We start from the raw sequence: 13,275 nt of genomic DNA, 5'->3' as shown, positions 1-13,275 counted from the left end.
TCTCTGTAAAGCTGCTTTGAAACAATCTACATTGTTAAAAGCGCTATATAAATGAAGATGACTTGACTTGAAGCTGTAATAAAATGTTTTTAAAATGCAAAGAGTTAAAGTACAATTAAAGGTATATTTCAAGTATAAAAAAACATTGTAGTATATATATAGTTTACTATTTATATATTATTTTTGCACTTTAAGTATGATGTTGTGTTCAGAAAACTTACAAGTATACTTGTGGTATAAAACTACTAAACTAGTAGTATTCACTTCAAAGTGTACTTTCTTAAACTAAAAAAAAATTACTACTAGTATACTTGTAAGTTCACTAGTACAGATGCAGTACAAATGAGAAACGTAGTTGTGAACTAGTTGTGCACTTTAAGTTTACTACTGTTACACTTATAGTATACGTACACTTAAACGTATACTTTTATATACTAAAAAGTGTCCCAAGTAAGTAGTATTGAAATGGTACACTTACAAGTATACTACTAGTACACTGATATTAGTATACTTACTACATTAACTATTATATTAAATTAAATGTACTTATTATTAATAATAATAATTATGTAAAAAAAAAAAAATTCATTTAATCTCTTTTAGGTATTTACCGCAGGTCAGATGTGCTGTAGTGTTGCTCTCATCTGTTCCACCAGGGCAGTCAGGGTGTTCATCACACACTTTGTTTATGGGCACACACATTGAAGAACCAGGACAGGGCCATTCACCAGGGTAACAGTCTCGGATACCTGGGTCTGAAGGTATGAAATCCTCAGCATTTAGGTTTAACTAATTAATCATATGTTTTTTACTATATAATAGATGTGACTGAATCTGTTGCATAATGACAGGAGAGAGAAGGTGTCAGTCTCACCACATCCATTTTCATCGCTAAAGTCTCCACAGTCATTGATGCCATCACACACCCACTGCTGAGGCATACAGCGCCCATTACTGCAGGCGAACTCTGACCCAGCACAGGTCTGATACTCTGGCAAAGAAGACAACACAGCAGTGCTTTATGTGGCATGTACTATGGTACTTACATGGTAGTCAAAAGTACATGGTACTACCATGTCCAAAAATCAGGGTATTAGCACAAACCAAAAACATTTTGGTACTTTTATTAATGACCTAATGTATATTTTGACTGATTACAATACATATTAAGAACCAAAAACTCCCATATTCACTTCCTGATACATTAACGTTCTCTAATGCCAGTAGCTTTGGTAGAATAGGTGAGGTGTATTGTGGGACCCACCACAGTTTTTCTCATCACTGTTGTCGCCACAGTCATCCCAGTGATCACAGACGAAGGTCATCGGGATGCAGTATCCACTGGCACATTCAAACTGATGCGACTGACAACGCCTCGCTGTTTCAGGGAAGGAAGACAAAGAATATGGAATAATGGTCAAATGTTGAACATTCATCTGAACATGCTTTACTGGCATCTTTGATTGATAGTACACTCTCACTCACTGCAGTTGGATTCATCTGATCCATCTCGACAATCTAGTGTCCCATCACAGTGCTGAGTGTTGTTATAGCATGCACCGTTGGCGCATGTCTTCTCTGTGCAGGCGGGGTAATCTGGATTCAACAAGAAGAAATGTGATGCATTTTATTGGCATTCCAAAATCTGATGATTTTTTTTTTCATTACCTACCACCAGCATACCATATTAAAATGGTAACTGATTTATCTTGAGATTTAATGTGTATTGGACAATTAAAAGTGGTCATATGCCTTTTGTCTTGTAAAGATAACATTGCTAAAGACCTTTGTAACATTCATCAGAGGCCTGTTTGCAATAAATTTTAGTTTTTGAAGTTCACTCTGGATCAAATAATATCATTAACAAGTATATGTTATATATGTTAGATTATTATATTTATTGAAATGATACTTTTAACTTTATGAGAATTTTTAAGCTTCTATATATTGAACAGCAAGAGTCTGTACTGCTACTGAAGAATGGTAAATGGCAAATTTCTTTTCATTGTACAGTAGAAAGAGATGTTCTTACTGCCACCATATTTATTTAAATGTTTTATAGGCTGCATTATTTTGTTTCCATGATGGAAGTGCTAAAATAAACATGCACATTTATTACTAAACAGATGTTTGAGCCTCATTTCGATTTTTTATATTTGCATTTTATTTAATTTAGGACTAATATTGTGTTCAAAAGTTTACATACACCATGCAGAATCTGCAAAATGTTAATTAATTTAACAAAATAAGAGGGATCATTCAAAATAAATGTCTTTTATTTATTTAGTACTGTCCTGAATAAGATATTTTACATAAAGCATATGTAAACATTTGAACAGGGTCATTTTTTATAAATTCAGCTATTATTTTGTCTTGTGGACTATATTATGTAAACATATTTTATGTAAAACATCTTATTCAGGACTGTACTAAATAAAAAATAACATTCATTTTGTATGATCCCTCTTATTCTGAGCGGAACCATATATATTCGATTTTATATTATGTATAGAATTTAGTATTTTTAATTTACTTTTTTTGTATATAAATATTCTGAATGTGACAGATGACAGATTTAAAAAAAAATTACTATACTGATAAATTGGTGCCTGTTTAAAAAAGAAAAGAAAAAAAAAACTTTTTTTTTATTTTACAATATAAAGAAACATTCTTACTGCAGTTGTTCTCATCCGAGTTGTCCACACAGTCTGATACATGGTCACATCTGTATTGTTTGGGAATGCACTGCCCTTCTCGACAAGTGAACTGGTTTGGGCTACATGTCTGCCCACCTTAGAAAACAAACAGTAGGGTCATGTTAATACTCCCATTTTAATTGCTGAATTAACTGTATTATTTAAGGCACATGTAGACATACTGCAGGCTCTTTGCTCATCGGAGCCATCGGTGCAGTCCGGCTCTCCATCACATACAAACGCTTGAGGAATACACTCCCCTCCTGTCAGGCACTTGAACTCAACAGAGCTACAAGTTGATATAGCTGAAAATACAATGAGAAGATGAATGAAAATATTTCCTGTGCATAATAATAAAGTGCATTACATTTATGCATTTGGCAAATGCTTTGACATGACATTGTCATGGGTCAATCCAACAAGTCAGTGTTCACCCAACGATACTCACGACAGTTCAGTTCATCGGAGTCGTCCGTGCAATCCTTTGTTCCATCACACCTCCAGTTTTGATTTATACATTGACCATTACTACACTGGAACTGACCGCTGGTGCACTGACCTGCTCAGAGAAGTATGGGTTAATTTTCTCTGACCAGCAATCTAATTTGACAAAACATCACTTGGCACGTGTGCCAATTGGACTTATGACAATCTATGTGTCCATATAGTCAAAAATTAAATTAAAATACGTTTAAATAAATACAATTTTAAAAAGTGTTGTTGCTGGTTTGATAGTTGGGCGTCACTGCTCAGGTCCAACCTATTACATATTAGCATAGATTTCTTGAGTCAGGAAAAATGCCAGATGCGAAACTACAGGTTGGTGTTAAATGAAATCTTAATGACCATGACCCTGACTTAAGTTTTTATGGCAATTTAGGGGGAAAAAAATCACTTTTGCAAGGAATAACTTTTCAATGAGTAACTCTGTTTATGGATTTAGGAGCTACCGTGTAGAACATCTGAACCTCATGCGATTGTCTTGTAAAATTTGCTATAGCCTAAGCCTACTCATTTTGTTGTTGGGGTTACAAAAAAAAAAAAAAAAAAAGTTGCAACGGCGCTAACTTTTTCAGTGGCCTAACCATTGAGCCTAACAGAAGAATGATAATGTAGATGTAGATCATCCAGTATAACGTACTTTATCCAACGAGAAGCGTTGTAGCGCGTACAAACGCTAGCTCTGTTTTTATTTTGGATAAAATATAATTATGCACTTACCTAAACTGTCTCACATTTGTTGGTGTGGCAATTTAGATTAATTCTAGTGAATCGGTTCAGCCTAAACGTGCCCCCATACAGTCATTAGTGAATCGGTCCGTTCAAATGAGATTCCCAAAAAATATTCACCAATTCGAGCCTCTGTTCTATGTAGGCTTAGGCTACTATTTCGACTCGGCTGCGGAATTAAGTAATTTTTTTTTTTTTTTTTTTTTTTGTAAACTCACCTTTTCAAATATGGTATGTCATCCTAATTACTCATTCATTAAAAAAAAAAAAAAAAAAAAAAAAAAAACGTTTTTTTTTTTTGTTTTTTTTTTGTTGTTGTTTTTGGCCAACAATTAACTTTGAATTATAAATCATATTGGATAGTTGGATATAGATCTAGATATAAATATAGATTTAGTGGAGATATATATATATACTACACTGGAACTGAATATATATATATATATATATATATATATATATATATATATATATATATATAAACGTTTGTATATATAAACATTGATCCCTTAAGCATTTAAATTAAGTTAGCTTATTGTTTGTAGAGTAGTTTTCCCTGAAAGAATGTGGTTTCATCAGTTTAACTCAGGATTAATGCCAAATGCTTTTTTTTTTTTTTCTTTTTTTTTTGTCATTTGGATGAAGTTAATGTGTGCTCCAAAATGGCAAAATGGACAATAAATCCTTGAATCATTGCTCAAATTGTTGAAAAAAAAAAATGAAAAAAATGAGAGTATTGTATGATTTCACAGCATCCTTCTACTTTGTATTGTTTGTTGAATAATTATCAAAATCTAATCATTTATATAAGATATTACAGATTCTAGTGTTAAATATATTCTACCAAATGATTACTGAAAAAAAAAAATCATCCAAACACACTCATATTTTCAAGTGCAAATACTGTACAGCAAATATATATATATATATATATATATATATACAGAATACAGATTAAGAATTATTAAAGCAAATATTTCAATATTTCAATTTTGTATTAAACATACCTTGCACAATGGATGGTCCATGGATTAAAAATAGCACTGCTAAAACATAAAGACCTAATATGTCCATTATTGTTTTATTTGGTCAAAACTTTTGCAGAGTTGAGGATAGCAGGCCATAGAATGAGAAGAACTCTACACGTCTAGCTCTGTAACTGTCTCAGTATCCATCCAAGGTGAGTTTGTCTCCAGACCACAAAGGTCCTTGATAAGCTTTTCTCTTAAAATAAGCAAAGACTGGATGAAGGAAACAAAGGTGCAGCCCTTTATGACCCTGACTCTGTATGACTTTAATCTAATATTAACTTTTTCCAGTTAAACATGTGAGCATCAGCAAAAAAATCTTCAATGTCATTTTTGTATAACAGGAGGATATACTGTCCTAACCAATAAAAGCATAAAAAAGGTCAAACAGTTAACTTATTTTTTTTTTTTTTTTTTTTTTATAAATGTAATATCTTGTATTATTTGTCTATACTAATCCTCGTGGTTTGTGTTAGATTTTGTTGTTACTGTAAAATGCTTATTTAAACTTAAAGATAGCTGTAAGTTATTTTGGGCCACTTTTCCAGCACTTATTTTTCCACTATACTGTGTATATATTGCAGATATACGTTTGTATAATATTTACTTCTTTGATTATACAATTTGTATTTAATCTTGGGCAAAAAAATAATAATAATGGAATTCTCAACTTATAAAGTCAGTATGTCCAAAATTAAGCTCGAACGTCATTATATGAACTTCCTTTAATGGTTAAATGTCATTTTTCTTTGGAAGGTAAACACTTAAGCTTTTGGGATTTATAAATTGATGATGTCACATATTGTGGCATCAGTTCACAACCATCTATGGGAAAAGCACATGCAAATCTAAAAAATAATGACAGAAATCTGAGATACATCTTGTTTGGGTATAAGTTACATAATTTATGATGTGAATTGTGCCAGAAAATAGAATGAAATTTATTTTTAACAGAAACTTTTTTCTTCTGTCCCACTTTCTCTGAGGCGTTTTTGCAAATAGGACAGGGTGATGCTAAGTTATGAGATGAGTTTAACATTAACTTATATAGAATTAAAAATGACTAAATGACAGTGCAGTGCGTAATATAGGCTTGTGTACTTACAAGTGACTTGTGAAGAGTATATTTACATTGATGAAATGTATTCCAGAATCAAATATCAAAAATTATGGCAGGAAGGAACATTTTTAATATTAATGCTATAGAAACAAGCAAAAGTTGTTCAAGCTTTTAGTGATCCTTGTATTTCTAGTTCCTATGTCTAATTCACATATGTGCTTTGTAGAAATAGAGCAAAGTTTCATAGGAATATCTCATTATTATTTTTGTTTCCCTGTAAATCTAATATTTTAAGAGCTGTTTAAAGGGTGGAAGATTATGATTTCACGTTTTAAAATTTAGTTAGTGTGCAATGTTGCTTTTCGAGCATTTAACATCTGCAAAGTTACGACACTCAAAGTTCAAAGCAAAGGGAGATATTTTCTTTCACAGAAATCGCTTTTTATGGACTACAACAAATGGCTGATAGGGACTACAATGCTCTTCTTCACGGGTTAGTGACATCAATATCCCTAAAATTTACATAAACCCCGCCCCCGGGAACGCGATTTATAGATTGTCATGAAAGTATATGCTAATCAATGACTAGAAGATAGTTGACTCCATATCAGCTATACAAATTCATCAACTGCATTCAGAAATGTCTTGTTGCACTCTACATGTTGTCACTTCTTCTTGAGTCTCTCCATCACTGTCAGACTCTGGTTTGAACATAAAAGGCTAAAAGTTTTTGAAATTTTCAGTGTCTGTGTGAGGTAATCGGAGCTGCTAACACTTGAAGCTCCGCCTTCTGTGTTCACCCTCAAAAAGTGACAATTTTAACATGCTATAAAAATATCTGTGGGGTATTTTGAGCTAAAACTTCACATACACACTCTGGGGGACAACAACAGAGACTTATTTTACATCTTGTGAAAAGGGCATTATAGGACTTTAATGTCATATACTAATAGAGAAAAAAAATGGATGGAAAAAGAAGACACAAATACCTTTGAAAATTTATATTTTTAAATCAAATTCTTTATTAATGTTATAAATATAAAAAATTATACCTTTTATTATATATTTAAAAAAAAAAAAGTGAAAGTGACATGTGAAGGCCAAGTATAGTAACCCATACTCGAAATTTGTCCTCTGCATTTAACCCATCCGAGTTAGCTGCTAAAAGCATGGAATGTAAATACAAAGGATATCTGAATTATGTTCCTGTGGTTAAAGAAAGGGGTATATAAAAATGCAAAAACTATTTGTAGTATTTGTATTTCATTTCATTAACCTTTGAATTTTAGTCAACACAGAAAAAAAAACAAAAAAACAATTCAGTCTATATGAAGATGAAGGAAAATCCTCCAATTGCAGAGATTTGTCCTGATCAAGAGATGTTAATATCTGCGCGTTCTGTCATCATCTTGCCGAAAGTATGGGTTTTGGACACCATTTTCCACTCCTCTCCCACCGTGACCGGAGTACGCTGGGGGAACTTGACCCCTATAGCTCACGTCCTCCTCGTATTCAGAGTAGTGCTATAAAAACACAAATAATGATTATAAACACTTACAGATTATTATTAATAATGAAGGAGATTTATCACTTAGATCAAACTGTTATAAACGTTCTTACCTCTTTGCTGTCTGGGCGATCTCTGACCACCAGTGCCTGATTGCTCCCACTATTGGTCATTTCCAGATTGTTAGACTTCCAGCTGGCATCAGGGTTGGCCCGAGGGATCCTGGGAACTGCTGTAGGTTTGTGTAATTCCGTATTGCCATAGTTTGAGCTAAAGTCTACCCTTGGTGAAGAGCTTTCCTTTTGATCCCTACAATCGTAAATGGATTCACAGACAAAAATTAACGTGTTGCATCTATAGACAGTTTGTGTAAACAGACAGAAAATATGTCCTTGACACTCACCTGCAGCTTACAACTATCAGGGCCACAATAAAGATGATCAGCAATGCACCCAATACAGTGGACACCACGACCACACTCAAAAGATATGCTGTAACGAGAATTTTCATAGCACAGAGATGCATAAATGTTCCTCAAAATAACTGAGCATACCAGAGAAGATGCAGCTTGATTCTGATGATGGCAATTATGAATACTTACAATCATTGCAATTAAATCCAGAAAAGCCAAATGAGCACCTAAAATAAGCAAAACAGCTTTCAGTGATACTGTGCAACCATAACACCCATAATTACATATATTACATTACATTTATGTTTTGGCACTGTAAAATTTAAATACAAGCAGCTGTTTCTTTACAGAGCTATTTCTGTTTGATCTTAAAAATGACCTTTATTAGTGTAATCTCATGTATTCAGGTTGATTAAATCATAATTAATAATATTTGATTTGAATAAAACCAGTTACAGATCCATCACTTAAATTCAAAGGGCTTGAACATTTTCATGAGTGAGCCTAATGAGTATGTTATATTATAGAGGTCCTTAGTGGACCCTGGAAAAACTTTAATAGAATTATTTATGAAATAATAATGAAATTTACATATAGAATCATGAAAATCTCTAATGAAATTATGCAAGTGCATACTTTTCACATTTGTTTTTCACTGCTTTTTCCCCACTCGGACAAGCTGTAAAAAGATGGGAGCACAATAGTAAAATTATCAGACCCAGTCTTTCAAAGTTGTGCAAATAACAGTGAAACAAAAATACTTACATACGCAGGAATAGAGTGTGAATTGTGAGCTGATGTACTCTTCTTTGCAAGTACATGTTGCAGTACCAAGCCCTTCTTCATTACACATTGTGGTGGAGTCGTCACAAATGGCAAGCTTACACAGACTGTCCCCTGTGATTTGAGTAAATGAGTTATAGAAATTGACTAATGTATGCTTCATTCCTAATTTTTTAAATGGTTAAACATTTCAATATTCTTGAAGGTAAACCAGTTCAAAGAAGCCGTAGAAACATACGAACGAATCCAGCAAATTCTTGTATTTCGTCTTTCATTTTCATTTCAATCTGATTTTGAACGTTGTCAGATGTGGCATTGGATGACAAGTCATAGAAATTCTGCACAACTGCAATTATACTGCCAGAACTGAAAGAATGGGTACAATGAAATTATGCAACAAATGCAACAAAACTTATTTTATATGAAATAATTTCTGTGGGGAAGCAAAATGCTGTTAAAAGTTTTAGATTTTATCTAGGGGTCAAATTAAAACCCTCTACTTTGAACAATGATTAAAAAACTAAAAGCTCAGCCTCAGTTAAATAACAATTATAAAAATGTTCAAAAGAAAGGCTATTATAACAACTGGTACTCACCTTAGACTCAAAACGGTGGAATCAATGTAGCCTGTTTCATTTTTCAGAATGTTTCTGAGCTGTATTTTGGGTTGAAATTAGCTGTTACTTATTTACAACCATTTACTGTATTTGTATCACTCATTCTTTACACAATAGGAAGAATGGAAAATCTTTAAGCTGACATGATGCTGCCATAAAGTGTCGGTTAGGACTAAATCTCTCCTCAAATCAAAAGGAAATTCAGTCTCTTACCGCTTTCTTAATTTCATCTGCTTGCTCTCGAAACAGTTTAGATGTTTTGTCATTCATGTCTTGATGAAATGCCTTGAACAAAGATAAACGACCAGGGAACACCTTAGCTGCAATTATTAAAAAAAAGAGTATAACATAAGTGAATATATTCATTGATAAATTGGTAAAAAAGCAAGGTATAATACTCAGTCGTTCCTGATGTTGTTGTGCTTGTATTGTTATATTCTCAGATCACAGGAAAGCAGAGATGATGGCAGTTTGATTCATAATTAATCTTAATTTCTATACAACAGGCTGATCGGTGGCTGTTTTATGCATATTTATGTGTCACACATCTGCACTTATTTTTTGATGATTCAAAACTGAGCATACCTTGACTACACCCTGTTGTCAGATAAACCAGTCCAGGCCGGCAGATGCAAACAAACGAGTCATTAAACCGTTTTTCACAGGTACTGTCTCCAACACAAGGACTTGATACACAGGCATCTAAAAAAAAAAAAAAAAAAATTGCCATTTTTAACCTGCAGGAACTAGTAAATAATCTTCACCAGCAGAAGTTTAAAGATTATAGTAAATTATATTCTGGAAATTATATAGTTATATTCTAAAACAGGGATTCCCAAAGTGTGGTGCGCGCACCCCCGGGGGTGCGCGAACTACCACCAGGGGGTGCGCGAGAGGAAAAATGTAATGGCGGTCTGTTTTTTTTAAGTGGGATTTTTCCATACAATAAAAAAAACATGAACAGTAAACATTTCCTTTGTAAATGACCTTTCCTTTTATTTTAAATAAAAAAACTATAATTTATTAGTTTTTGATAGAAACGTAGAAGACAGCCGCTGTCTTCTTCTACGAACTGCTCTTCTTTTATGCACTGCAGGCTAGGCTATATGCGCGCCAACTCATTTCATTCATTCCATATATATATATATATATATATATATATATATATATATATTATAATTTATCAATATGCTTAACTGGCTGAAATCAGGGAAACTGTCAAGTGAGACGTCTTATGATAAAGTTGTTAGTCACGAAGGAGAAGAGGGACAAAGAGAGAGTGAGGATTTGGAGGCAACAGAGACGGAGAGAATAGCGAAAGAAAATGAGCGGGAAGATGCGCCGGAGGAAACCGAAGAGGAGGGAATGAGATGGCAAAAAAGAGGTGATGAGGGTGAACACCAGACGGGGAAAAAAAGAAGGAAATATGATGACAATTATCTGGGTCTGGGCTTCACTTGGATCGGCGATACAGATTGCCCGAAGCCTCAGTGCGTGTTGTGCAGTGAAGTTTTAGCGAACAGCTGTCTGAAGCCGTCTTATCTCCGTCGTCACCTGCACACGAAACATGGCAATTTAAGTCAAAAGCCCCTTACATTTTTTAAAGCAAAGTTGGAGGAGTTGCAGAAAAGCCAAAAAAAAAAGCAGTTTCATTCATGCATTGGGTCTACGAAAGACGCGTTACGAGCTTCATATCTGCTCAGTTACAGAGTAGGGAGAAAGGGGCTGCCGCACACAATTGCCGAAGACGTGTGTTTGCCAGCGGCCAAAGAGATGGTGGAGTGTATGATTGGAGAGAAAGAGGCAAAAAAGATGGACATGATTCCTGTGTCCAATAACACTGTGTCGCGCCGCATTGATGCCATGTCTGAAGACATCCTGGCTACACTAGTCAGTCGTGTGAAGAAAAGTGAGTTTTACTCTCTGCAAGTAGACGAGTCTACAGATGTTACAAATCTGGCCAATCTTCTTCTGTATGTCCGTTACCTTTTTGAAGGAACGGTACAAGAAGATTTTTTGTTCTGTCGGCCCCTTGCTACCCGAACAACAGGACAGGAAATCTTCAATTTAATTGACGTTTTTATGAGGACCAATGGGATCGACTGGGAGCGCTGTGTTGGAATTTGCACAGACGGGGCAAAATCAATGACGGGGAAACACACGGGGCTTATAGCTCATATTAGGAGCGTCTGCCCATCCATCAGCTGGGTACACTGCAGCATTCACAGAGAGGCCCTCGCAGCCAAAAACATGCCAGCTGATCTACTTGCAGTGCTGAACGACGCAGTCAAACTGGTGAACTTCATTAAAGCTTGTCCGCTAAATTCACGAATATTCACACTGTTATGTAATGAGATGGGCAGCGAACACAAATCACTGCTGCTGCACACAGAGGTGCGTTGGCTGTCCCGCGGCAAAGTGCTGACAAGGCTCTTTGAACTCCGGCACGAATTGCAGCAGTTTTTTGAGGAGAATCCGTTTAATTTGGCCTCCAGTATGCATGACGAAGAGTTTCTGAAAAGGCTCGCCTATCTAGCGGACATCTTCTCAGCTCTGAATGAACTCAATCTAAGTCTGCAGGGAGTCAGTGTAACTGTGTTCAACACCCAAGACAGGATTGAGGCCATGATAAAGAAGCTACGGTTCTGGGCGAGTTGCGTGAGTGGGAACACACACCTGTGTTTCCCTACGCTTCACGAGTTCTTGGGGGAAAATGACGTGGACCTGGGTGAGCATGTAAAAAGTCTCATAATTGAACACCTCAACCAACTCGCCGGGCAGCTACGGAAACACTTCCCACCTATGGACACATCTCGCGCTTGGATTCGCAATCCATTTGAAGTTTCCCTGCCCGTCCCACAGCTGTCATTTCACGAGCAGGAGCAGCTGATCGAGCTGTCATCTGATGGAGCACTGCAGTTACAGTTCAAACGAAAGCCACTTGTGGATTTTTGGACCGAGTCACTGACATCATACACAGTCTTGGCAAAGCAAGCCTTGAGAGTTTTGATGCCCTTCGCCACAACGTATCTCTGCGAGGCTGGTTTCTCTGCTATGGCAGCAGTTAAAACTAAACATCGGCAAAGACTGGATGCTGTTGAGAAGGAATTGAGGCTTAAACTGTCTTCCATTGCGCCAAACTTCGGAGAGCTTTGTGCCAAGATGCAAGCCCACCCGTCACATTAATATGGGTAAGTATTTCATATTATTGCTACACATATAGGCCTACTGAGAATACTAATACATCCTCCTCCCCGTCTCCCACCCCCTACCTCTCTCTCTCTCTCTGCAGGCTGAGCGACTTTTGCGCTGCACTTCCAGTTCCAGTTCCAGATGGATCCTCTTTTAATTTATTTTATGTTTGAGCCTATGCTCTTTGTTACTTAATTATGTTGTGGATCGTGTGTAGGCTAATTTTATTGTCGTAAAATTGATCCTCGTTTTTATTATTGTATCTATTCTCCAGTAAGGGCTAGCGCAAAATGCGGCTCTGGCATCTCAAAGCGGCACTTCCAGCGGCCAGCGGCGTAATCACTATTTTTTATTTTATTAACTTAACACTTAACAGAGTAGCTACTTAAAAGTTGTTAATAAAGTTTTGAGTTTCTTATTCTCCATTACACCAGAGAAAGCTGCAGTTGTTCTGAATAGCCTGATATTGTGTATTCTTTTGGCTACGGTCCCGCCGTGCAGTGTCGTAGACGCGTATTTCGGACCGGAGGACCGCGTCACACGAATTCACTAATCTTGAATAACGAAATAAGATATTATTAGCATGTCTACGACACCGCACGGCGGGACCGTAGCCAAAAGAATACAAAATATCAGGCTACTCAGAACAGTTGCAGCTTTCTCTGATGTAATGGAGAATCAGAAACTCAAAACTTTATTAACAACTTTTAAGTAGCTACTCTGTTAAGTGTTAACTGTTAAAATGCAGTT

At 35.6% G+C, this 13,275-nt stretch overlaps 3 protein-coding genes across 3 annotated transcripts in view; 1 reads left to right on the top strand and 2 right to left on the bottom strand.

Annotated features, from left to right (window-relative positions):
- The window catches only part of lrp2b (low density lipoprotein receptor-related protein 2b), a gene marked incomplete at its 5' end in the record, with an annotated part of 91,891 nt that extends 86,891 nt beyond the window's left edge, over window positions 1-5,000 (bottom strand). Inside the window, 8 exons of the mRNA XM_079850880.1 lie at window positions 612-755; window positions 875-991; window positions 1,265-1,378; window positions 1,486-1,596; window positions 2,676-2,792; window positions 2,879-3,001; window positions 3,145-3,255; window positions 4,934-5,000. Coding sequence (XP_079707006.1) covers window positions 612-755; window positions 875-991; window positions 1,265-1,378; window positions 1,486-1,596; window positions 2,676-2,792; window positions 2,879-3,001; window positions 3,145-3,255; window positions 4,934-5,000 — 904 coding nt within the window. The remainder of the gene's footprint in view (window positions 1-611; window positions 756-874; window positions 992-1,264; window positions 1,379-1,485; window positions 1,597-2,675; window positions 2,793-2,878; window positions 3,002-3,144; window positions 3,256-4,933) is intronic.
- A 2,324-nt stretch (window positions 5,001-7,324) lies between these two features.
- muc13b (mucin 13b, cell surface associated) lies at window positions 7,325-10,455 on the bottom strand (the record flags this gene model as incomplete). Its single annotated transcript, XM_079850879.1, has 8 exons — window positions 7,325-7,537; window positions 7,635-7,830; window positions 7,925-8,012; window positions 8,123-8,160; window positions 9,313-9,371; window positions 9,547-9,653; window positions 9,919-10,035; window positions 10,452-10,455. The coding sequence occupies 8 exons, from the start codon at window positions 10,453-10,455 to the stop codon at window positions 7,397-7,399; spliced, it is 750 nt and encodes a 249-aa protein (XP_079707005.1). The 3' UTR covers window positions 7,325-7,396.
- A 66-nt stretch (window positions 10,456-10,521) lies between these two features.
- On the top strand, window positions 10,522-12,519 carry LOC307146670 (zinc finger BED domain-containing protein 5-like; the record flags this gene model as incomplete). The annotated part of the gene is made up of 1 exon (XM_079850878.1): window positions 10,522-12,519. One exon carries the CDS (start codon window positions 10,522-10,524, stop codon window positions 12,517-12,519), a length of 1,998 nt encoding a protein of 665 aa, XP_079707004.1.
- Window positions 12,520-13,275: the final 756 nt, after the last annotated feature.

This window comes from Squalius cephalus (assembly GCF_949319135.1).
Source record: "Squalius cephalus genome assembly, chromosome: 19".
Lineage (NCBI taxonomy): Eukaryota > Metazoa > Chordata > Actinopteri > Cypriniformes > Leuciscidae > Squalius > Squalius cephalus.
The sequence above is the reverse complement of the archived record's forward strand: the minus strand, read 5'-3'. Positions and strand labels throughout refer to the sequence as shown.